Source organism: Capricornis sumatraensis, chromosome 1 (genome assembly GCF_032405125.1).
Source record: "Capricornis sumatraensis isolate serow.1 chromosome 1, serow.2, whole genome shotgun sequence".
NCBI classification, from domain to species: Eukaryota; Metazoa; Chordata; class Mammalia; order Artiodactyla; family Bovidae; genus Capricornis; species Capricornis sumatraensis.
In genome coordinates, this window is record NC_091069.1 from 200,007,609 (window position 1) to 200,035,201 (window position 27,593).

The window sequence follows — 27,593 nt, forward strand, 5'->3', positions numbered from 1 at the left end:
AGAGGATCTGAATAGATATTTTTTCTGAAGAAGACATACAGATGACCAAAAAGTGTACAAGAAGATGTTCAACATCACTAATTACCACGGAAATACAAATTAAAACTACAACAAGACATCATCTCATATCTATCAGAATGGCTAAACTAACAGAAATTGTTGGCAAGGATATTGGGAAAAGGGAACCCTTGCCCTCTGTTGGTGAGAATGTCAATTGGTGCAGACACTACGGAAGACAACGTGGAGGATCCTCAAAAAAAAAAAAAAAATAGAACTACCATATAATTTAGCAGTTCTTTTTCTGGGCATTTATCTGAAGAAAACGAAAACATTCATTCAAAATGATGTACGCACATGTTCACTGCAGCATCACTTACAACAGCCAAGATATGGAAACAACCTAAGTATCCACTGATACATAAATCGACAACAGAATACTATTAAGCCATAGAAAATGAAACCTCGCCATTTGAGACAGCACGGATGGGCATTATACTAAGGGAACTAAGTCAGTGAAAGACAAACACTCACTTATAAATGTGCAATTAAAAAATCAAACAAGCAAAACAATGAAAGAAAGGTTCCAGATAGAGGGTGGCTGGGGTGAGGCACTGGTGAAATAGGTGAAGGTGGGGGTCAAAGGTACAAGCTTCCAGTTACTAGGATGTGAGGTATGGCAAGGTGACTATAGATGATAATATTGTATTATATGTGTGAACGTTGGTAAGAGTAAATCATAAAACTTCTCATCATAAGAAAAAAAAATGTAACCATGTTTGGGGCTGGTTGCTAACTAGAATTATTGTGTTGATTATTTTCCAGTATATATAAATATCAAATCATAATGCTGTGCACCTGAAGCTAATATAATGTTGCATGTCAACCATGCCTCAGGAGAGAAAGGGAGAATGCCATGTGAAGATACAGGGAGAAGATAGCCATCTACAAGCCAGGGGGAAGAGACCCAGAACAGCATCTTCCACACAGCCCTCAGAAAGAACCAACCATGCCAGTGTCCTGATCTCAGATTTCCAGGCTTTAAAACTGTGAGACCAAAATTTTCTGCTCTGTAAATCATGCAGTGTGTGGTGTTTTGTTACAGCAACCCTAGCAAGGAAATGATCTTGTCTGGAAATAGGGTTCAGAAAATGTAATCAGGATGAAGTCACACTGGATTGGGATGGGCCATAAATCTTATGATTGGTGTCCTTGTGAGAAGACCATGTGACAACACAGAGACACTAGGAGACACCCAGAGAAGACCAGGTAGCAACAGAAGCAGAGACTGGAGCAATCCAACTGCAAGCCAGAGAACACCAGTGACTGTTGGCCACCAACAGAAGCTGAGAGAGAAGCAGGAAGATCCATTTCCAGAGATTCCAAGAGTAACCAAATCTGCCAACTCCTTGATTTTGGACTTCTCAGCTCCATAACAGTGAGGGAATAATCTCAGTTGTTCATCAGATGAGTGGATAAGAAAGCTGTGGTACATATACACAATGGAGTATTACTTGGGCATTAAAAAGAATACATTTGAATCAGTTCTAATGAGGTGGATGAAACTGCAGCCGATTATACAGAGTGAAGTAAGCCAGAAAGAAAAACACCAATACAGTATACTAACGCATATATACGGAATTTAGAAAGATGATAATGATAACCCTGTATGCGAGACAGCAAAAGAGACACAGATGTATAGAACAGTTTTTTGGACTCTGTGGGAAAGGGAGAGGGTGGGATGATTTTGGAGAATTACGTTGAAGCATGTATAAGATCATATAAGAAACGAATCGCCAGTCTAGGTTCGATGCAGGATACAGGATGCTTGGGGCTTGTGCACTGGGATGACCCAGAGAGATGGAATGGGGAGGGAGGTGGGAGGGGGGTTCAGGATGGGGAACAAGGGTACACCCATGGCAGATTCATGTTGATGTATGGCAAAACCAATACAGTATTGTAAAGCAAAATAAAGTAAAATAAAAATAAATAAATAAATAAAGCCATACAGTTTATGGCAATTTGTTACAGCAGCCCTAGGAATCTAATATAGGGAGTGTTACATAAAGTATTCTGTCCACTTACAAAAGACTATGTGAAGACTTATGACTGGAAATTATACTTCCACATCTAGTCCAGAATTTTAAATTATCAAATCCAGAAGAAGATTATGTGATTGTTACTAAGAAATGTATGACTGGTGTGATTTCTGAAGCTGGTCATTTCCTAAACTACTTAGCATGTATGTACTGTGTTGGCCAAAAAGTTCATCAGGTTTACCCACAAAATTGTGCAGAAAAACCCAAACAAATTTTTTCACCAACCCAATACCACCATGGAAAGAAAAAGAAGGGAAGGAGAAACATGAAAGGTGAAAAGATTATCAACAAAATCTGTAATGGAAAGTAAAATTAAAGCAAAGATTACATCATAATTTTGAAGCTAGAAGTATGTTCTATTTGTGACATCAATATATTAAAACATGTATTATTATACTGAGTAAGAGAAAGGGAAGCCTTTTCTACAGAGGGTTTATTTCCTGGCATAGCTCTTTTTGCTGGTGGCATATCATATGTTTTCAATTTCAATCCAACTTTCTATAAGAAAAAAAAGTTATTTATTCTCCAGAAAAACTGAATTGGTCAACTATAATAGTCTTTTAATCATCAGCTTCGGTAGATTCTCTGCCTGTCAGTAAACAATGGGACAATTGATGCTGTTCTTTTAAAACTTTACAGCCCTCTTAGATATACTTCATTTCACAGTTTTGGCTGAAAGTGTTTAGCTTTCAGAAGTCTTAACCACAAGTGTCCAAGGTACTAATTCAAATATGAAGCCATATCTCTGGTTTAATCTTGGTTCCCATTCATCTTCAGTCCCCAGCAATCCAGATGCTGTACTTATTCCAATATGCAGTGATTTTTCCACTACCAAACTGGCCATCAATTTCATTTTCCATTTGATCTGGGATCCCAGATAAATGAGATTGCTGTTGCTGCTGTTGTACTGTTTTGTTTTATTCCCTCTGTTCTAAAGTTACCTCCTTAAAGGAAATACAGTTGGCCAGATAACAGATTATATATCATTGGGCAGGATAATTAACTTTCTTGGTGCTCCATTTCTGCATTTATAAAGTGGGAATAAGAATCTCATAGGATTGTTGTAACATTAACTAATAAGGCTAATGTCTAGAACTTATGAATAGCTCAACAATGTTAATTCTATCTCCACTTGCCTTAATGTTATGCACTGAATAATTAAAACAGGATCAATAAGAACAGAATCATACCATGACTTCTTCCCATGTACTCATACTCATGGACTCCACCTAGCTACATGCTAATTTAAATTGCCTATGTATGCTTTTTTTAATTCAAAACCTCCAACTGTGTACTGGAACCCATCTTTTTCTAAAGATATTATTCTAGAAGTCTATCATCCTTCTCCTATATTTTTAATTCCAACTATACACAAATATTTCTCTATTTCTTCTATCTTAACCTACAGCAACAAAACAACCTCTATGGTCCCTAATACACCCATTTTTCCGCTCACTTTTACAGCAAAACTTCTTCAGATTATTATTTATGCTTAGTGATTTCAGATCTTCACCCATTCTCTTTTACCCACTCCAGTATGTCAGATCCACATAACCTCACAAAAGTTGATTTGGTAGCATTAATCACTCTTTTTTATTTTGATGCATTTTCTTTACTTAGCTTCTAGGACAACAAAAATATCTTGGTTTACTTGTCATCTTCTCATCTACATGTAATACTTTCTTAGTCTCCATAGTCTTCCTTCTCTTCCTCCAGACCTCTTCATGTTGGAATGGCCCATGGATGAATCTTTGGTATCATTTTCTTTCCTCTATTTTCATTCAATTCCTTTTATTCTCAGTCTTACAACTTTAAATTTTACCTTTTATATCACAATTCAGTTCAGTGCAGTCAGTCGTGTCTGACTCTGCGACCCCATGGACTGCAGCACACTAGGCTTCCCTGTCCATCACCAACTCACTGGGCTTGCTCAAACTCAAGTCTGTCGACTTGGTGATGCCATCCAACCATCTCATCCTCTGTAATCCCCTTCTCCTCCCATCTTCAATCTTTCCCACCATCAGGGTCTTTTCCGATGAGTCAGTTATTCACATCAGGTGGCCAAAGTACAAGACTTCCAAATTTGTATCTCCACATATATCTCTCTACTGAATGTCAAATTGGTCCCTTGAAATCTATACATGGATAGAGTCACCTCAAACTGAACATGTTCAAAAGTAAACATCATCCTTCTATTGTGCCCCCCAAAAAAGTATTCTGTGTTGTTTTTTTTTCTCCATCTTCAGTTCAGTTCAGTTCAGTTGCTCAGTCGTGTCTGACTCTTTGTGACCCCATGAATTGCAGCATGCCAGGCCTCCCTGTCCATCACCAAATCCTGGAGTTCACTTAAACTTATGTCCATTGAGTCAGTGATGCCATCCAACCATCTCATCCTCTGTCGTCCCCTTCTCCTCCTGCCCTCAATCCCTCCCAGCATCAGAGTCTTTTCCAATGAGTCAGCTCTTCGCATGAGGTGGCCAAAGTACTGGAGTTTCAGCTTTAGCATCATTCCTTCCAAAGAAATCCCAGGGCTGATCTCCTTCAGAATGGACTGGTTGGACCTCCTTGCAGTCCAAGGGACTCTCAAGAGTCCTCTCCAACACCACAGTTCGAAAGCATCAATTCTTCGGCACTCAGCTTTCTTCACAGTGCAACTCTCACATCCATACATGACCACAGGAAAAACCATAGCCTTGACTAGACAGACCTTTGTTGGCAAAGTAATGTCTCTGCCTCTCAATATGCTGTCTAGGTTGGTCATAACTTTTCTTCCAAGGAGTAGTAGTTAGTAGTTTGTCGCTCAGTCGTGTCCGACTCTTTGCGACCCCATGGACTGTAGCCTACCCGGCTCCTCCCTCCATGGGATTCTCCAGGCAAGAGTACTGCCTGGAGTGGATTGCCATTTCCTTCTCCAGGGGCTCTTCCTGACCCAGGGATCAAAACTGGGTCTCCCGCATTGCAGGCAGATGCTTTAACCTCTGGGCCAAGAAGCGTCTTTTAATTCCATGGCTGCAATCACCATCTGCAGTGATTTTGGAGCCCAGAAAAATAAAGTCTGACACTGTTTCCACTGTTTCCCATCTATTTCCCATGAAGTGATGGGACCAGATGCCATGATCTTCGTTTTTTGAATGTTGAATTTTAACCCAACTTTTTCACTCTCCTCTTTCACTTTCATCAAGAGGCTTTTTAGTTCCTCTTCACTTTCTGCCATAAGGGTGGTGTCATCTGCATATCTGAGGTTATTGATATTTCTCCTGGTAATCTTGATTCCAGCTTGTGTTTCTTCCAGCCCAGCGTTTCTTATGATGTAATCTGCATAGAAGTTAAATAAGCAGAGTGACAATATACAACCTTGACGTACTCCTTTTCCTATTTGGAACCAGTCTGTTGTTCCATGTCCAGATCTAACTGTTGCTTCCTGACCTGCATATAGGTTTCTGAAAAGGCAGGTGAGGTGGTCTGGAATTCCCATATCTTTCAGAATTTTCCACAGTTTATTGTGATCCATACAGTCAAAGGTCTATTCTTCTAGGTATTCAGATCAAAATCTAGGAATCTTCTCTGACTGTTCATTTACTTTCACAGTCCATAACCAAATGATTAAGAAACATATCTGTAATGTATTAAGACTTCCACTTCTATTCTTGCTTGTCTGGTCTGTGCCTGGATCCGGCTGATGTCTGATTCAAACTACAACAGCCTCTTATTTGCTCTCCCAGTTTTTCCATACTCTTCTACAATCTACTCTTAATATGTCAGCCAGAATGACCTCTTTAATATAAAGTCATATATTAGTCAATATTCGAAGTCAATTTAAAGTCAATATAAAGACCTCTTTAATATAAAGATCATTGCTGCTCTCGCTCCATACTCTTTCCAGATTCACCATACTCCCAGTCGTTCCTTAAATACAGGAGGCAGAATTAATCTTAATACCTTTGTACTTGCTCTTTGCTGTGTTCTTTCCTCATATACTTATTTCATTTCCTTCAGACCTTTACCCAAAGAGGACAACACTATTATTTTCATGTTCCACAAGACACTTAAGCCTCCATACCCTGTTAATTTCTCTCTTTTGAAACCCTTTAAATTTAGTCATTTATTGTGTTTATCATCTAGAGTGTGTCCCATACACTAAGATATAAGCTCCAAGCGGGTAAAGATGTTTTTGCTTTTTATATTTTATTGATATATTTTGGGGACCTAGAGTGGTAATCTAACCAGCACAGAGTGAGGACTCAATGAACATTTGGTAAGTGAAGAAAGAAATTAGATAAAATTGTATAAGCATGAAAAAAGAATATTCTGGAATACAATTCCCCTTTAAAATCCTAAACACACTGACAACAATAGTAGTCACTTTTATACACAAATCATTAGGAAAATACCAGTTTCTATGTTCAATAATCTACCAAATAAACCTTAACTTTATGGAGAAGGCTCTTGAATGAATTCAATAGTATCTCAGGTAAAGACTACTGAACACAGTATGGAACAGTAAAATATTTATGAAAATCAGGGATGAACTTCCCAAGGAGTCAAGAAATGTACCAGAGCCATATATAGAGATTCTAGTTTTCTACACAGTAAAACTGGGGTAAAAAAAACTTGTGCAGAAATGAAAACTGATTCTGCATTCACCTTAGAAGAGCTGTGCACATAACAGTCAAAGTGCTGGAGAAACACAAAGCTAAACATCTCTAGGGTATCCGTAAGCCAATTGATTTCCAGTGGATTCTCTGGGTCCCTTGTTCTTCCTTCTCATGTTTACTGCCTAGTATTTGACCATATTCCTGTTTGTTGGCAACTCTCACAAGAGAGCAAACTAGAGAATGCAAAAATGAAACATGAGCAAACTAAAGCTACTCCTGATTGCAGTCAAGAGGACTATGCCGGAATCTTTGGACAGTGAGAAAACACATGTACTATTTAAAAGTATTCACAGAACCTACTTTCATATTTCTAAAGTAAGGGCAGTCATATACTTTCTTCATAAAGTTTTGGTGATAAGATGTCAGTACTCTATATCCAAATTCCAATTTATATCACATATCATCTGCCCATGTGGCCAAGTGTTGGCAGTCATCTCATTTTAAGCATTAATCCTTTCTTTCAATTTTGCAAGGATAAAACCCTAAAGAAATATCTAGAGAGTAATTAACATATGGCTAAAACTATCATGGGAAATTTAAAAAGATGGATTAAAGGGTACAACTGGGACCTGTCGTAAATGAGAGGAAGCCGATTGGTAAAAATATGGTTTTTTCTTCACTTGTGCAGGAAAAAAATCTTATAAAGACTTTATTTAAAAATCACAGCAAGGCATCTCTTAGAGAAATAAGATTTCTTCCTCTCATACACATTAAAAGTGTAGAAAATATTTGTTCTTTGTAAACTTACTTGAATGTAAGTTCTATAGGAGGAGAGAACTCTGTTTCATTCATTACTGACAGTGCCTATAACAGGCAAATAAGGAATATTTTTGAATGAATACAGCATAAACAGATTGACACAAGGGTAGGAGTCCCTCTGCCTCTGCAGATGACCAAACACAATTTAAAAAAAAGAGATGAATAATAAGCCAGAATTTTATTGGTACCTAGATAAAATGCAACACAACTACTCCTATACTCCCTAAATCATCCTTTATAAACTTCCAGAATGTTGTTGAAGAACTCACAGTCTATTTGCAATATATATATTTGTATATACATACACATGAAATGATTAATATTTTTCAACCAGGAAAACATGATTTCTGGAAATGACCTAAATAGACACTTCATGATAAAAAAAAGAAAAAAAAAAAAGGTGAAAGTTTGGGGAAAAAATTCAACTGCTCTATGTAAAAGACTAGCTCTAAAATTTATTTTCTTTTTTAAAAAAATATTAATTATAAAAAATTGCATTAAAATTTTTGTTATTTAGATTCTAGGATAATATAAAAGTAGCAAATAAGTAAGCATAAATTATTAATAATATAGTGAATACCAAAGTAAACCAAGTTTTTAGAATTCTTAATATAAAAACACAATAGATGTGGACTATAAACAACACAGACTGATGTAGGTATCTATAGATCTTGTCCTCAGGCTAATTATAAATTAGTTCAAAGTTTGCCAAAGTAAATAGCACAGCTTACATACTTCTTGCCAACTGTCTCATAAAGCAGATGGAACCAACAATCTAAAGGACAATGAAAGATAATTTTTTAACAAATCCTTTTCCTTCTGAAGTTGTATGAGAAGAAAGGTCACTTTCTCACTAGCTTACCTTTTGATGTCCTTATCATTTTTTGATTGTACACATTTTTATGTATTATGCTCTATTTATGCATTCTTCAATAGCATCTTTATTTATGACTTTGTAAATCAACATCTTTGTGATAGGAGGCGAAAGTCACTTAGCTAATTACACATACTTGATAAGCTGCATAATAATAACTACTGCAGTACTGTACATTAGTTGAAAGCATGTAAATTACTGCAGTTATTCTCATTTGGGAAAAAACAAGAGACTTTTTTTTTAGAGTTATTTAAAACATCTTTGTTGCCTCCATATCCACCTTCTTAAGTATACTATTCTTTCAGCCCAAATCATGACATTAATAATAAAATGAAGGTTAAATCCAGTTCTATGAGTCTAACCAAAGAAATAAGAACAAAAACAAAACAAAACTCCAATTAATCCAAATACTTCTGATCTACAATTGCGGACTTGGTTATATGAAGCTTCTTCCAGATAATGCAATTGCAGTAAAAACAAACAGTTTAGACACTCCCCACCCCACAAGGATGTTGTAATGAAATCTGACTTGGTCCAGCCAGGAGATTAGAAGTGCATACAGAGACAGAATGTCCAGCACTAGAATATTAATATGACTTCTGTATGAAGATTGAAAATTCGGCAAAGTTATAATAAGGTCAAAATAACACTTAGATAATTTACTGCCAGAGAAAATCATACTCTCCTATGAGTGATTTACTGGATGTTATATAAAAACGGAGTGTGGACAAGCTACATTCAGATGCAAGCTTGCAGCTGTCAGTGTCTACATTTGCTCAATCTGGCTAGAGGATGATTTGAAGGTTGATTTAATTGTAGCTTCTGAATCATGTTCTTCCCTATGTTTTAAATTGTTTAACATAAATATAAAAATGTTAAAGCAATTTTAAGACTGTAAATATTTAGTATAAAAAGCTGCAAATCTCTTTTTTTTTTTTTTCTGGAGGAATGACTGAAAATAGGAAGACTGTCTGGGAAAATATACCATTAGTTAATAACGGTGATTGCCCAATAGTTACAGCAAATTTACTCTTATATGAGAAAGTTCATAGGATATTCAGAGAGAACTAAGGATAAACAAACAAAAACTAGGTTTTTGTGACCTGTTTCCTATAAAAGAAACAGGAATCTATTATCTGTTAAAAAAAAAAAAAAAAGGTTCGGAGAATCAAGTTGACAAGCTAGGAAGGAATATCTTTGGTTACCCTGCCGGCAATGTATTTACCTAAGTATCTTCTCTATACCCAAACTCAAAGCAGAGATTCAAATCCTGCCCATGCTACCAGCACCAACACAAGGCTCCACCAAGGAGCTTTGTCAATGTCTAGTCAGCTAGAGCTCTCCTCAACCATCTTTCTATTCTTTGACAGCCTTCATTAAATTCCAGGTTTCACCTAGCCATTCACTTCCAGCATCAGCAAATCATCCTTAGGGAGAATATCTTGTTCCTCCTCTGCAAGCTGTTTCCCCCATTTTTTTATTTCCACTTTTATACATACCTCCTTTTCTACATATTTTCTTGCCGGGTTTTCTGGCACATTCCTTGGATATTCTTTTTACTGAAAAATGAATAGAAGACTAGAAAATAACATGGCGCTCCATCACAGACCGCCGGAACATGCAACACCACTATCTAACTTAATATGCTCCTGCATTTACTGAGTGCGAGAGATCCCCAGCTTCGCTGAGTCTGCACATGCAATGGAGAAATGTTGATGCATCTTCTCAGAAGTCATTCGGTAAGAAATGGAAATTAGGAACCCATTTCTACCTAAATATACGTGCTGCAGAGGAAAGAAAAGGAGTAGGCACAGGGAAAAATAAGAACAGAGACACTAACACACATAAACAGAGCGGCATGCACGCATGTAAAATATGTCTACATGCCAACAGGAAAAGCCATGCATGCTATCAGTACATAAAAATTAATATCGTTAAAATAAAAAAGAGAAATATAAATATATCTCCCTGTTTTTCCTGTAGTAAACTCACCATCCTCAGTTGGGACGTATATGTTTAAATACAGGCAATCTTCACTCTGGTCTTGTACATACGATGAAACCACATCCAAGTTATTAGTAAACCACACAGGAAGCATGACTTCCGGCAATCTGCCATCAATGATATTCTGGGGGCAGACAGGAGCAAACTGAGTAGCATTCCTGATGTCTGACCAAGGAGATGGTGGTTCTGGAGGCTGAAAACGATGTTCCCCTGTTGGTGGGGCTGCATATGGAACACCAAGAAACTGAATAACAGGACCCAAAATTTCATTATTGAGTTCTTTCTTGATCCCTCTTATTTTGCCAAAGTTGGTAGTCACCAATGGGTCTGCATCATCCAATTTTTGTGTGAGCACATGGGCAGCGTGAAGCAAACAGCTTAACACACAAAGAGTCAATGAAGCACCCAACCCCCTGTGTACCAAGCAGGCCATGACTGCTCTCCAAACATAATCTGGCCATGTGCATCTGGGCACTGCCATGGTCCCACATTAGTTGTACAGTTGTCTGGTTACAGTGAGTCACAGGTATTTGTATCCACTTGAGAAAAACCGTATATTGGTAGACTACACCTTTGATTTCTTAAAGGCGAGTTTGTCAAGAAAAGCTCAGAAAGCTCTTCGTGCAGTCAGTATATCCATTGATTTCACGTGTATTGAAGTAGCATCTTCAATCATCACTATTTATCAGACCATATCCTATTGACTATTCTGTTTTCCATCGTAGCAGTGTGGTGAGAGTGGCCACTGACTGTACATTTCCCGCTTACAAATCAAATCCAGTTAGCTGCAGGTCTATATCCTAGAGAAAATGAAAATAAATAATTAGTACAAACAAGCTAAAATAGACTGAGTGATAACTAGATGTTTTACAAGCTACAGAAATACATTAATAGTGGCTGGAGTCAGGTGAGTTAAATGCTACCACAGGAAAATTATGGTTTGATGTAAGATGACAGGTAAAATAACTGAGTATTAGAATATTGAGATACTTTCCTCCTGACTTTATACACATTTAACAGAAAGCAGCTCTTGTCAAAATATACAGTGTCAGGAGCATTTCACAATACAGTTTTTTCTTAAATACTGAAGGCTTATGTTAAATTTTTCCTTTATTGAAGATCTTCAATCATTTTATGGAACCACAGTATTAATCATCAAATATACTAAAAATTAGAACTCAATAGCAGAAAACCTTTTTAAAAAAATATTGGTAGGGAATTAGTGGACTAGAAATAAACTTTGTAAGAAGGACTATGTTTATTAAACAAACAAAGTATAGGCCCAATCCCATCTTATACAGATAGACAAAAATAATTTTGGAACAAGAAAACCAATGCTAGCTCAACTATAATCATTTTAGTGCAACTAATTCTGAAAGAGATGGCAATACCAGACCACCTGACCTGCCTCCTGAGAAATCTGTATGCAGGTAAGGAAGCAACAGTTAGAACTGGACATGGAACAACAGACTGGTTCCAAATAGGAAAAGGAGTACATCAAGGCTGTATATTGTCACCCTGCTTATTTAACTTATATGCAGAGTACATCATGAGAAATGCTGGGCTGGAAGAAGCACAAGCTGGAATCAAGATTGCCAGGAGAAATATCAATAACCTCAGATATGCAGATGACACCACCCTTATGGCAAAAAGTGAAGAAGAACTAAAGAGCTTCTTGATGAAAGTGAAAGAGGAGAGTGAAAAAGTTGGCTTAAAGCTCAAAATTCAGAAAACAAAGATCATGGCATCTGGTCCCATCACTTCATGGCAAATAGACGGGGAAGCAGGGGAAACGGTGGAAATAGTGGCTGACTTTATTTTTCTGGGCTCCCAAATCACTGCAGATGGTGACTGCAGCCATGAAATTAAAAGACACTTACTCCTTGGAAGGAAAGTTATGACCAACCTAGACAGCATATTAAAAAGCAGAGACATTACTTTGTCAACAAAGGTCCATCTAGTCCAGGCTATGGTTTTTCCAGTGGTCATGTATGGATGTGAGAGTTGCACTATAAAGAAAGTGAGCACAGAAGAATGTATGCTTTTGAACTGTGGCATTGGAGAAGACTTGAGAGTCCCTTGGACTGCAAGGAGATCTGACCAGTCCATCCTAAAGGAAACCAGTCCTGGGTGTTCATTGGAAGGACTAATGTTAAAGCTGAAACTCCAATACTTTGCTCACCTGATGCAAAGAGCTGACTCATTTGAAAAGACCCTAAAGCTGGGAAAGATTGAGGGCAGGAGGACAAGGGGATGACAGAGGATGAGATGGTTGGATGGCATCACCGATTCAATGGACATGGGTTTGGGTGAACTCCAGGAGTTGGTGATGGACAGGGAGGCCAGGTGTGCTGCGGTTCATGGGGTCACAAAGAGTCAGACATGACTGAGCAACTGAACTGAACTGAACTGAACTGAACCTTCTAAGGTCAGTCTCCTTGCTATTTCTCAAAAGTATACACAAAGTCACTGGCTACAGTTCCTTCACCTTCAATTAAGATTCAAGAATTTAAAAGACAAATTACCATTAGACACAACTTGGAAAAGAGACAGAAGTTGGCATCATTATTTTGCAGATTTTTTAACCATCTAGTTATATATTTTAGGCCTTCCCTGGTGGCTCAGTAGTAAAGAACCCACCTGCCAATGCAGGATACATAAACTATATATTTTAAATATCAGTAAATTTGCAACAGGAAAATGAATTTTTGAGTCAAAGTCAATATATTTTAAATTAGAAATGTTCTTACTATCTGACAGAAATCAAAGGAACAATACAGAAAAGAATGTGGTAGTTTAAAGAACAACCATACCTAATCATAACATCCTGTATATTGACACTAATCAAACATCTAACACTGTTTATCCAGACCAACTTAAGACACATCAGAATAAAACGTAACATCCAGTGCCATGCATTTCACAGTCTACCTTACATTAACTACAAAATACCAAACAACTCGGCAAATCTGTCTTTTCTTATTCAAGGAACTTTTTAGAGTGCTTAGTTTGAAAACAACGGTGTTGATTTGTATTATAGATGGTTCTATCCTGTCATTTTATGGGAAGATTCCTGAAGAAGTGCTGGTCTGGCAGTGAGGCTTCCCTGACTTTGTGTTATTGAAAAGGAGATTGTGAAAACTATATAGGGCAGCAGGAGATTTGATTCAAGCCTGGTGTTCCCTTAGCTCTGAGCAATTCATCACAGATGGCAATAAGGAAATAAATGTCTTTCTTCAAGAATATCTCAGTCTGTGTTAATTCTCATACCTTTGCTGTGAAAGCACATTAACATACAAAAGTCAGGCTTAGACCACCCCATTTCTGTGCCAGAACTCCAGCATCTGTTGAAGATTTAGCTACACAAACTCATTTCTGTTGAGTATGTAATGCTCATTCTTACACAGAATTGTAGTGGGCCACAATTAGGTCTTTTCTGATGGCATTTTGGTCTTAAATAACTAGGTCTTTCCTGGTCACATTTTGGTGTTAAAATGCAGCATTTTTGACACCTAAGAGAACCTGTGGTGAGGATTTAAAAGTCTTCAACACCATATTTTATACAACCTAATCTTCAATAGTTATTTATAAATATTCATTACACACACACCCATCAATAATAAAAAAGTACTTGTTTGGTTCCTAACAAAATAACTCTCATTTACACACTCACAAATCCTCAACTGTGTTAAAAATAAAAGGGCTGCTGTTTCCTACTAATGTGCTACTTTAACACAAATCGTAGAGGATGAGAATTTTGCATGCCATGGTAAGTTTTCAAATTATAATGTTTAGCTTTTGAGGTTACAAAAACATCCCATTATACATGGGCTGACCTGTACAGGGAATTATAGTATGGACCCTAAATAGTTTTCAGAGGACACTGTTATAATAACAACAGTTGCCCAAGTGCAATGTACAAATATGGCTAGTTTAAATAACTGAAAATTTAAACGTGTGTGTGTGTGTGTTAGTTGCTCACTCATGTCCAACTCTTTGCGACCACATGGACTGTGTAGCCTGCCAGACTCCTCTGTCTGTGGGATTCTCCAGGCAAGAATACTGGAGTGGGTAGCCATTCCCTTCTCCAGGGGATCTTCCTGACCCAGGGATGGAACCTGGGTCTCCTGCATTGCAGGCAGATTCTTTACTGCCTGAGCCACCAGAGAAGCCGTGTGTGTGTGTGTGTGTGTGTGTGTGTGTGTGTGTGTGTGCATGCCAAAATAAAGACTCTCAAATTTGTTGTTAGGAAATTTTTGCTATTTATTGGTGTTTCCTTGGTATATGCCAAATCCTTAGCTTTTAAACCTTTACACCTCATTTACAACAACCCTATAAACTAGGTTCAACAGTTATTCCCTTTTAACTCACAAGGTATTGAGACTTAAAGAGGTTAAGTGCCTTGGCCCTGGTTCTCAGCTAATCAATAGCAGATCCAGGAGCCCACTGGCATCTAATTTAAAGGCCATCCTTTTGATCATTACACTAGATACAGTCTCTAACTTCACAATTAACACTTTTTAAAAAATTGATCCTAGTGCCTTTAAAATTGAATTGTAAAAGTGTTTTATGTTCCTTCAGAAGATAGACTCTAGGTAAATTCTCTGACAATTTCATAGAAACATAAATTTAAATGCTTACCCTGTTCTTACTGCAACTTTAGATTTTGTTACCTTTCTTATGACTTTTTAAAAAATTATTTATTTTAATCAGAGGATAATCACTTTACAGTATTGTGATGGGTTTTGCCATTCATCAACATGAATCAGTCACAGGCAGACGTGTGCTCCTCCCACCCTGAACCCCCTCCTGCTGCCCTCCTCACCCTATCCCTCTGGGCTACACAGCACTGGGTTGAGGTGCCCTGCGTCATGCGTTCACTTGTACTGGCCGTCTATTTCACATATGGTAATGTACATGTTTCAAAGCTAGTCTCTCAAATCATCCTACCCACCACCCACTGAGTCCAAAAATCTGTTCTTTACATCTGTCTCCTTGGCTGTTCTGCATGTAGTATCGTTATTACAGTCTTTCTAAATTCCATATATATGAGCAAATACACAGTATTTTTCTTTCTCTTTCTGACTTACTTCACTCTGAATAATATGCTCCAATTTCATCCACCTCATTAGAACTGACTCAAATGTTTTCTTTTTTATAACTGAGTAATATTCCATTGTGTATATGAACCACAATTTCCTTATCCATTCATCTGCAGATGGACCTCTAAGTTGCTTCCATTGTAAATATTGTAAATAGCTATTGTAAATAGCACTGCAATGAACATTGGGGTAGATGTGTCTCTCTCAGTTCTGGTTTCCTTAGGATGTATGCCCAGCAGCAGGACTACTGGGTCGTATGGCAGTTCTATTCCCAGTTTTTTAAGGAACCTCAACACTGTTCTCCATAGTGGCTGGATCGCTTTGCAAGATTTTGTTACCTTTTTTTCTCCTTTTTTAACTTTACATTGAATGGGTGTTCATATGCATTTACATTAAAATAATGATGAGTAACCAAAAACAGCCCAAATATATAATAGCACAAATGTCCACTAACAGATATTGACAGATGAACTATGATATATTCACAAATTAAAATTCTACACTTCAGTGAAAATAAAGAACATAGACTTAAATATCAACATGAATAAATCTTAAAATTTTTGAACAAAGATTAGATACAGGAAAATGGTATTTAAATAAACCTTAAAATATGTGAAACAAAACTACACATTATTCACAGACGAATGAATATGTAATAACACATGATTTATTATCCATGGGTAAGAAGAAAAGGATATTAAATTAGTTCTAGCAATTAATTAATGCTATTAATTGATTAACTGGAACTATGAATGATAATCTGTGATGGGGCCTTAATTTGATCATGTTGGGTGACGTGTATACACACACATATGAATACACATGTATGCACACACACCTTTGTTGAGGAATTCTCTACATTTTTCTGCATGCTTGAAGCATTTCATAATAAATATTGATTATACATTAAAATAATGAGGTCAAAAAATCCTTATTCAGCAGTCCAGGCAAGTAGATGAACTTATCAATCTACACTGGACTAGCTTTCCTCTGACTTTTTCGTAGGTGAAGATAACTAGCTCACAAATTCCTCCATTATTCTTCTTTGGTTAAGGCATGTGAAAATTCCAAAGGGACTACAAAAATAAAACAAAATAACAAAAATAACAAAACAAAATAAACAACATTTAAATAAAACATCAAAAATGGGAATGTATTATCTCTTGCATTAATTTATCATAACACCTGGTCCATTAACTAGTTTGTTCCTGAGTGACCCAGATCAGAGATGATGCTAGAAAGAATATAGAGAAATTTCTAGAACATTAAATATTCACAGTAGGTGGACACATTCATCCAATTCTTTCTTTACTCAACAAACATTTATTGGCTATCTATGATTCATATGCTGTTGTGCTAAATCTTACAAGAATTTAAAGATAAGTACAGCCTACTAATTGTTTCCAAGTAGCTACAATATTGAAAAGAAACGTCACATTAAAAATGGCTCTCCTGCAGGTTGGAATGTAATATGTGTTCAGTGAATATATGATTACAGGGAGTTGGAACCCAGGAAGGTGTCTCCAACTTCTAACTTTACATAGCCTATTATGTCTTATTTTTAATATTACCTACATATTTTCTATCTTTGTTTTTACTGACTGTTTTCATTTGTTCAATCTAACCCCTCCTACTGAATTTTTTATTCAGGGGTAAGAATTTTGTGTTATTTTTATATCCATCATAAAATCTATGTGAAAATCATTTACCAAGTGTAGGCATAGGTTGCAAATGATCTGAACTGACTACATACTTATTACCAAAGCTGCTTAAAGTTTGACCAATGCTATACAACCGATGGTTGTTATTCACCATAGTTATATGCCATAAAGTCACTGCAAACACTGAATTGGGAAATATGGATCCACATCACTCAAAGAGAAATGGATCTGTGTGTGTGTGTGTGTGTGTGTGTGTGTGTGTGTGTATGTATATATACGTGTATATATGGGCTTCCCTCATAGCTTAGTTGGTAAAGAATCCGCCTGCAATACAGGAGACCCCAGTTCAATTCCTGGGTAGAGAAGATCCACTGGAGAAAGGATAGGCTACCCACTCCAGTATTCTTGGGCTTCCTTTGTGGCTCAGCTGGTAAAGAATCTGCCTGCAATGCAGGAGACCTGGGTTCAATCCCTGGGTTGGGAAAATCCCCTGGAGAAAAGAAAGTCTACCCACTCCAGTATTCTGGCCTGGAGAATTCCATGGACTATGCGGTCCAAGGGGTCACAGAGAGTCAGACACGATTGAGCGACTTTCACCTCACACTTCACACATATATATAGTTATATAGATATTTCACATTGTTATGAATGAATTCATCCTACTAGATTCTATTTTCTTTATTTTACAAAAGAGAAAACAAAACTCAAAAGTGTTTGGTGACTTGTCTGAAGCCACTTCACTAATGAGCTTCCCAGGTGGCTCAGTGGGTAAAGAATCCCCCTGTAATGCAGGAGATGTGGGTTTGATCCCTGGGTCAGGAAGATCTCCTGGAGGAGGGCATGGCAACCCACTCCAGTATTCTTACCTTGAGAATCCCAGGGATAGAGGAGCCTGGCAGGCTACACAGTCCATAGAGTTGCACAGAGTCGGACACGACTAAAGCAACTGAGCATGCACGTACCTCATTAACAGATGTCAGAGCTGGGATTCAAATCCCTTCTACCTGACCCCAGAGTTGGAGCTTCTTGCACTGCAGTGCACTTTCTACTGTCTCCATGCTCTGATCATCTCTATGTGGGAGTTGAAGCAAGAAGTCAGATCATCACCTTGCTCAGTCTCAGCTGGAAGTGCGCTCATGTGGTGACTCACATTTTTTGCTGCTTTGCTCATGTCTGTGAATGACTGCAAAAGCACTGTGAGTATTGACTTTGGGGTTAAAAAAAATTTAGTGAACAGGCAAAACTGTAATACAGATCCAGGAATAATGAAGACTGACTGTATTAACTAAAGAAAAATAATGCTTTGTATCTATGAATCTATAAGTTATTTTGAGGTCAGAACATATTAGCCTTGTAACAGCACTTAGTAATAATAATGGGATTTAAGAGTTGCATTTTGTAATAATAATGTCATAAAATTTCATTTAGTAACATCTGGTTTCAGTGGAGTGCAGCAGTTTTCAAAGGCCAAGGCTGGCCATGCAACTGAAATGTGCTCACTGTAAGAGAATCTGACCATCAGCAGACTGTGGGCTTCCTATACCACGATGCTTCACATTCACACTGGTGGTGGTTCAAGGGGTATCCCATGAGACCCAGGAGTAAGAGAACAAAGAAGCCTGAGTCTGAGTTTCTAGGCCCCATTCAGTGCATACCCTTCTCCTGCTATTGCTCTATTTGCCTGTAATAAAGCTGCCCAATGAGTATAAACTATTTGAGTCCTGTGAGTCCATTCATTAGCTGACCACTTAACGTAAGTAATGTGCAATTAATTCACATAGTAATTAAAAATGAAATGAATAAACAAATGTATGCAATCAGAAAAAAAATGTTAGGCTTTAAAAGAAGAGACAGGTCTACTTCAAGTTAGTGAAAGAGGACAGAGTTCATGAATCAAGAGGAATATTAGCTCGGCCTCAAAGAATCAGACCAACGCTGATGGTCACAGAAGGAATTCTGGGTAGAGGGCACATTCTAGAAACAGTGGGAAAGACATGTAGTAAATAGTGTGGCTCTCAACCTCCCTGAGGGCAGCTCACACTCCAAGGCAGGAAGTCCACACCAGTGCAGAAATGTCCGCTCTTCCTTTCTCAATGCAGACCCACTCAGAGGGGCCATTCCAGCCCCCAAGCTCCCTATGGAAAGGGGCCAAGGGAGTGGTTGGTGGTGATTCCCTGGTTCCCCCTGCCCAGGTGCTTCTCCCAATGGCAAGCCCAAATAAACTTTTAACAGGCAAATCTTCATCTCAGAGCCTCTTTTATTTTTTTCCCTGAGAAACCTGACCTATGAAAGAAAGGAAAAAGAAGGAGCCACATTTGAGAAGGGCACAGTTTGGTTTGGCCAGAACACAGAGTAAGTGAGGCTGAGCACTGGATGAGACTGGAAAGGCAGGCTACTGCCAAATCAAGCAAGCTCTTCGTTAAAAGGCTAAAGAGTTTGGATTTTATTCACTGGATGATGAAAAACCATTAAATAGACTTAGGAGGGGAAAAGTATTATCAAATATATTCACAAGAGAATTAAACTGCCAGTACTGTGGAGCAGAAATCCCCAAAGTAATGGGTTTATACCCCACCACAAGAGGACCAGATGAGAGAAGGGAAGTAAATAGTTGAACTTCTATGTATTATAATGTTTTATAAAGCAAAAAGAAAACAAAACTAAGCTTGATAATATGTATATATGGTTTCATACAGTGACTTCACATGGTTGGATGTTGCATACAGCACTTGAGATGTTCTTGGGAAGGTTATGGTTCTACACTGTAGTGGATTTGCCAGGAGTGGCATTTTGTTGTTGTTATTGTTCTTTTTCAATGTTTGGTGATGTATTAGAGTTAATATCACTGGATAAGCACATTTACACATGTTTCATCATGTTTTAGTTAATATAAACCTCACAAAATTGACTACTAAATTATGTTTTCCCCACAAGATAAATACAGATTAAAAGAAAGTACTAGTAATAGAATATGGATGAGAAACGAGCAGAAATGAAACTTCTCCTAGTTCTAGCATAAGCTCTTCCTCAGCTATACTGCAAGACTGAAATTAATGACTACTAAGAAAAGTTATGACCAACCTAGATAACATATTGAAAAGCAGAGACATTACTTTGCCAACAAAGGTCCGTCTAGTCAAGGTTATGGTTTTTCCAGTGGTCATGTATGGATGTGAGAGTTGGACCGTGAAAAAAGCTGAGCACCGAAGAACTGATGCTTTTGAACTGTGGTGTTGGAGAAGACTCTTGAGAGTTCCTTGGACTGCAAGGAAGTCCAACCAGTCCATTCTGAAGGAGATCAGCCCTGGGATTTCTTTGGAAGGAATGATGCTGAAGCTGAAACTCCAGTACTTTGGCCACTTCATGCGAAGAGCTGACTCATTGGAGAAGACTCTGATGCTGGGAAGGATTGGGGGCAGGAGGAGAAGGGGATGACAGAGGATGAGATGGCTGGATGGCATCACTGACTCAATGGACGTGAGTCTAAGTGAACTCCGGGAGTTGGTGATGGACAGGGAGGCCTGGTGTGCTGCAATTCATGGGGTTGCAAAGAATCGGACACGACTGAGTGACTGAACTGAACTGAACTGAGTCATATATAATAACAAGCAGAAAAAATATTTGAAAACATGAAGAAGATAACTTTGAAATGGAAATACAGATACATTTTAGTAGCTCTGAACTGTGCCTTAAGAATCTCTACAACTTTAGATATTAATAAATAATGAAAAGAAGCTATCAAGTTTGTAAGATATTAAAAAAAAAAACCTGACTTTTTCTCATTATTTAATGTCTACTTTTGTGTATGTGTTGCAATCTGATAATAGAAATATTTATGGAGGAGTATAAATATATGTACTATGTTTAGTTGCTCAGTCATGTCTGACTCTTTGCGATCCCATGGACTATAGACCACTAGACTCCTCTGCCCAGGGAGGATTCTCCAGGCGAGAATACTAGTGTGGGTTGCCATTTCCTCCTTCAGGGGATCTTCCAAACCCAGGGACTGAATCCAGGTCTTCAGCATCGCAAGCGGATTCTTCACCGTGTGAGCCACCAGGGAAGCTATAAACATATATTTCATCCTTTTTATGATTTGGTTATCGAAAACAGAGTAGTATATGACCACAAACATGTGGAAACCATTACCTCAGTAAACGAACTGGTGGAGAAGAAACCAAAAACAGTTTTATTTTCATATTTTATACGTCAGTTTGAAGTATAGTTAAATATATCTAAATTTATGTGAAAAAGACATCAAAACCAGCTAATATTAGAGAGCACAGCTACTTGCCAAGCTGTCTCAAGTACTTTACATTAGTCCTCACAACAAACTTATAATCCAATTATTCTTATTTGAACAGAGGAAAATGAGACTTTATATGGCAAGATAACTTTTTTAAGACCACAGAGCTTAAAAAAGAGAGAGAGAGAGACAGAGAGAGAGAGACAGAGACAAGACTCCCTATCTCTTAAAGAATATGCCCTGTGTATGATACATGACGTTTTGCTTCTGAATGAGACTAACTCAATCAAGTCGCATACTCAGTTTGAGAGATTTTAGAAAGAAAAACATACAGGACACCAACAGAGGGAAATATGAGGTTAACAGGCATAATATGGAGCAGATGGCATGGTATTGAAAGTTTTTCCAGCAATGTTCCATAACAAGAGGCAAAGAATAAATGACAGAAGTTAGGACTGAGGATAAGCAAGTTAAGAATGATAGAATTTCAAGGAGCAAAGGTTATAAGAATTGGTCATTTTAGTGTTTAACAGATTAACTAAATCTAGGGAAGAAAGCAAGCAGAACCAGAAGGGCACAAGGAGAAAAAAGTAAGACAGGATTAGAACCAAAAGTCACATAGATGGGAATATCAAAGTTCAAGATTAGTCATGTGGAAGTTCAAGTGCTATCATAGCCCATGTTGTGGCCATACCAACATGTAGCTATGGAGAACAAATGTCCTGACCAGTATATTCTGCAATTATCATCAATTAATTAATAACTTCATTAATGCCAGCACCAACTACTATGAGTTAGAGAGAATTATCATCTCTGTGTAACAGATAATTAAACTGAAGATCAGAAACACAAAGCCTCTGAAACATTTTTCAATTAAAAAAAAACAACACAGTTTTATGAATGTAGGGAGTTGCAACAAATAGAAAGAGATAAGGCAGAAGAATTTAAAGGGTTTAAAGATAAACCCTGCCTCCTCCTCAATTTTGTCCAGAGCCCCGTTCCAGAAGGAAGGGCAGGCAAGTCTCTGCGGGTTCTCAGTTTCCAACCCACTCTCCCTTGCCTTCACAGAATATGTAAGCAGGGTTCTACTTGTTCTCTCTCTCCTTGGGCTACTTCCACTCTGAATGAACTTCTCCAATGATGTAAGCAAACAGCAGAGAAAATAGCATGGTAGGAGAGAAGGCAAACTAAAATTTGACAGTAATAAGAGAAAAAAATTTACCAACAAAATATTTTAAAGAATAGCAAGGAAAAAATTGTTTAAGTATATTCCAGATATTGTACCCGTTAACAAACTATCTTAGTGAAAATACAATTCTAATAAAAACAAACAAACAAACAACATCACTGAGAGTCCTGGTCAGTGAATTCAATCCAACTTATTTACCAAGATTCTTCCTTCCTGGGGAATACTCTTACCATTAGATTTTGCCTGGAGAGACTCCAGCCAGGATCCCTCAAGGCCATTAGAACTAACAAGATTCAGATGTCAGTTCAGATCCTCCCAGCCACAGAAACACTCCCTCTCTGCAACTCTCAAAGCATTTGTAGCCTTTTTCTTCAGGAACCTTTAGTACTTTTCACCACAGAAATTTGTAAACTCGGATTGCCTATTCATCATTATTACATCATTTAGTGCCAAGCACTGGGAAGGCCAACAAGGAGACAGTCATGGTGATGACACTCTCAGAGACCGAAAGTCCAATGGGGAAGACAAACGTTATGTGGATCAATCACACCACTTAGTTCTAAAGGCTTTGCAAAGAAGGATAGTTCTCGGAGGGGAGAGTTAATGAGCCTTGAGTAAAAAGGATGACTGTCCTGAAGAAGTTATCTGTAAACTGGGTTCTGAAAGATGAGTGGAAGTTGACAGGGGACAAATCCTGTCGGAGGCAAGAGAAGACCCAAACACTGTGAAGCCTGGGCCTCTCTGTGAACAAAGAGTTTAGTGTGACTTCAGAGAAGGGTGAGGCATCAAGCCAAAAAAATCAGGATGTGAGATCTTACCCCAAATATGATGAGAATAATTATAATCACAAAAATAACAATCAGGTTAGCCTTAATATTTGAGAAGAGAGGCTATGGCTTTTGAACAGTTGATTTGAAAGCAACCATCCCCAGAACAATTAATTACATTGTAAGTCATTAGAAAATATCTTTTGAATGACTAATCCATTCATTCTATATATTATTTTTCTTTCATTAACCCTACTATCAGATTTTATTTATTCAATTGTGATACGTGACCGCTGTGAAGGCATTATCTTAATTACACTTGGCAGCAAAAGGAGATAAAACAGAGAAGAGGTGAAGATAAATAGAAGGACAATAAAAATTCCTCATCATGCAGAGATGTGGAGGCATGTTCTTATAGACTGGTGACTAATTTTGTTACCATTTGGAAAAAAAAGTGAGATCTGAAGATACCATAACAGCTTTCTGACAGCAGAAAGAAAAAGATCTAGGTGATAGCATTTCCTTCTGCATTTTACAACTGAATATTTCTACTAAGACCATCATTACAACAAATGGCTAAACTTTAGTGAGTTTTTCCTTTATTTTATTTTGGGGATGCAAGCAAAACAATCCATTTAACATTTGACTATATAAATAAGTTTTACTTTCTGTTTACTCTGAACCTACTCTCAGAATCTCTACATATTAATTGCTGTTTTAAAACCCACAGAAGAGGGTTAACTTTCAAATGTGGAAGGATATTAAGAGGATTTGAAGGACAGCAACTGTAAAACAGAATGTTTAAAAATAAAAGCACAGGCAACTGTTTTAATGCATATGTCTAATACCACAGGATGCATATTTAAAACCAATTGGTGATGCTGTGACTCTCCTAGAAGAAAATGAATAATCACTCAAGAGCTCAGGAGAGACAGCCAGGTAGAGTGGATCACTTCCCTGGATATTAAACTGAAGCTTTTGTCTGAAAAGGGCTACTTTGGGGTTGCAAGTCATTGTGTCCAGAAGCATACCTGCCAGTATCTTAAGTGTGCCTTAAGTAACTTAAGTATGCCTGCCAGTATCTTTATAGTGAAGACAGCGTAACCTAAGAGCAGTGCTACCTTCTCAAGTCACTGTTTACGTCTGTTTTTGTTTCTGGTGAGTTGTGCCTGGGAAGAATGGAGAACTGCCACTCCTGGTGCCCTGCTTAACTGAAGTTCTCTTTAAAAATCCTGTGCTGCCAGACAATGGCTACAACGTTGACAGAGGCAGTGCTAAGTTTCTCAGTGTGGCCCTGTGCCAGGGTGAGTCAATCTTGACCCCTTGCAGCATGATTAGCAGAGAGGGGGTAGTTAAACCTTTATACCCATTCATTCCTAGGTTTCTGCAGGAATTGGCAAATACTATAGTTACTATTGTTTAAGGAGTAACTGTCTGCTAGGAACTGGACTGAGACCACCAATTCCTTTCATGTAAGGTACCAGACAACAATAAGGGTTCTGTCACTCCTGATTTGGCTTAGAGCTCAAGCTTTGCCCTAAAGTGACAGATGATTATACTTGCAATCTTCTTCAGATATTCACATCTTTTATTTCCCTTCATATTACAGTTCTATTAGTACTAACAATAACAGAATTCAAAGCAATACTCTATCCATGTGCCATTTGTATAACAAAACATCAATGAATACACAAGAATTTAATATACACATAAGTTTAAGTGAATTCACCATTTAAATAAAATTAAACAATAGGAATCTTGTAACTATAAATTTTTTAAAAACTGAAAAAAGAAAATGCCAAACATGACTATATTTTAGATCTTACTGTCCATGTTCTAAGTGTTTGAATTAGTGCTTCCAAAGTTCCTTGAGATATCACATTTTCTACACAGCAGAAAGTAACTCTAATATTCATTTTGGTAAATTATAACCTCAAATAATCCTATATATTGTGAGTCCTGATAAAATAATTTATCACAATAAATAAACTACATAAAAATCTCACTAAAGTTTCAATTCTTATTTGTCTTTAATTAAAATTCAATCTTTTCAATATATTTCTACTTTCGGAATTTTGCACGTAGTTTTAAAATATGTATCAATTAAAAGTAACAAGTGACTTAGGTTAAGAAAAATTAAAAGCAAAAATGAAGAGATCAGGTATTACGCAAGAAGTTACATATTTAGTTGTTAATATGCAAGACTAGGATGAGGTTTTTTTAGTCATTCAGCAATATTTGTCAGTTGCAAGTAATATGTCAGGCACTATTCTGGGTGTTGGAGGGAAACATGTAGCTTTGAAAAGCCAGACAATACCCCCTGCCATTATAGAGGTTACATAAGCTATACCACTGTATTATTGCAGCATGTAAAATGCATTACTCATATATTTAATAATTCCTCAGGTTTATTACTAAAGACCACAGCTTTAAATAACAGAAACTTTTGGCAACAATCTCATAGCAACATATGCATTAGAATACTTGGCACAGTTAAAGAGGTAAAGACACTAAGTGACTTTATTTTTTACCCATAAGAAAAAGGATAGATAACAACGTCACGTGTGTAAAGTTTTGGACAGCTAAGTAACATAGATTTAAATTAAAAATGACAGATGCACCGACTTGAAACTTGAAACATAATGGTTACTGAAGTGAACCTTTACTCCTTGTAGCCTTATGGTTGACTAGTAGATGGCTGAGTATGATTTTCAGGTCTTAATATTGACAACTGTTTGTCAATGTGATATGTGGTAATCACTGTTTTTCTGGTGAGTTCTGTCATAAGGGGAATGGTGGTCCTATGGAAAAAACTTATACTAACAATAATTCCAAGTTAGTTTTTATCAAGTCAGTATTCATTGATTTAATGAGTGACCATGTTAAATTTCCAAGCATGGAGTATTCCATATGAAAGTATGCACCGTAACTATCTAAAAAAAGACAAGAAGATTTTCAATTCACTTTGAAATGTTACAACTAACCTCTTTTTTTTCCCCTCAAAAACTCAATATTCACTGCGTATTTCAAAGAGGAAAAACCTACCGTTACACATAGGTATGTATAAGGACAAGTTAGCCTATCAAACAGATGTTGCCAAGACAGTTGTTGAAGAGCATGTATAAGACCTTCATGCTATTGCCTGACTGCTTCCCTCTTTCCAGAATTACCTACATTAAATACAGACGAAATGTAAGAAAATCACATTCTAAGGAAATATTTGCCCAGTATTCCGTCTCTTCTCCAACTTCTGCCCAGATATAAAATGCCACCACCAAATAAATAAATGGGCAAACATAAATAATCTCTAAAATTTATATCTAAGTGCCCAAAATTAAACAGAACTATAGGTGCAGGTAAGTTGATATATGAGCAGTCCTCTAACTGAAACACCACCTACAGCACACCCAAAGGGATGGCACAGATTCTGACTGGTAGATTAGGCAGGCATATATGGTATTAGGAAAATTGACCACAGAAAAGTGAAAGGCTACTGTGTGGCTACTGAAAGGCTACTGCCTCTGAAGGGAAGTGGTATAGAACATGCCTGGATATAGTTAACATATTACATCGAAATTGTTATAGTAAAGTGTAAAGTCTGAAATAGTGTATATTCTTTGATTTCATAAGGCAGAGCCAAGCGCATCAACTTAAAGGCAGGTCCTGAGATGTCAACTGAGTTTAGTAGGTCTAGTCTCAACCTGGAACTTTCTTTCTTGTCATGTATCCCTGTGGTTTTTTATTTTATATCTGCAGTAATAACTTAACTTACATTTGTTCCAAAATGAATTTCATGCTTAACTTGTTTTTCTTAATTAAACTTTCTTTAGCAGTCCCTAATATGTGTATTATTAAAACTCATTAGTCCTATTCACGCTTGCCTGTCAGTTTTTGGCTACACATTCATATATTGAAGTGCTCGGCTGCTATATATAGGAAGAAAATTAAATAATAAATATGGGGATTGAACGTTTTATGAGTGTCAAGATGAAAGAGTGCCTGCAAGGCCCATAAGGTTTCACACAAAAGAGGCATTACTGCTAAAGCTAACATGCTGACACATCTCTCATCTATAAAGTCTGCAGTAATGGCAGCAGTAAAGCGTTTTGCCATTGACTAGAATTTCTCTTACATGCAACGGAAACAGGCACAGAAGAGATTATATTGACTGTTATAAAAAGAATTCATATAAAATCCTCCAAAAGTTTAAAGTCTGATAATTTCAAATGCCTGGAGTGAT

General features: G+C 37.3%; 1 protein-coding gene across 6 annotated transcripts in view; it reads right to left on the reverse strand.

Annotated features, from left to right (window-relative positions):
• NLGN1 (neuroligin 1) overlaps nt 1–10,869 on the reverse strand; it is a 752,559-nt gene extending 741,690 nt beyond the window's left edge. For 3 of the 6 annotated variants that reach the window (XM_068964314.1, XM_068964304.1, XM_068964288.1), the window contains exon 1: nt 10,377–10,869. In XM_068964314.1, coding sequence (XP_068820415.1) covers nt 10,377–10,869 — 493 coding nt within the window. Of the gene's footprint in view, nt 1–9,883; nt 9,944–10,376 lie in introns of all 6 variants that reach the window. The other 3 variants (XM_068964296.1, XM_068964280.1, XM_068964324.1) reach the window with 2 other exon arrangements.
• Between the last annotated feature and the right edge of the window lie 16,724 nt (nt 10,870–27,593).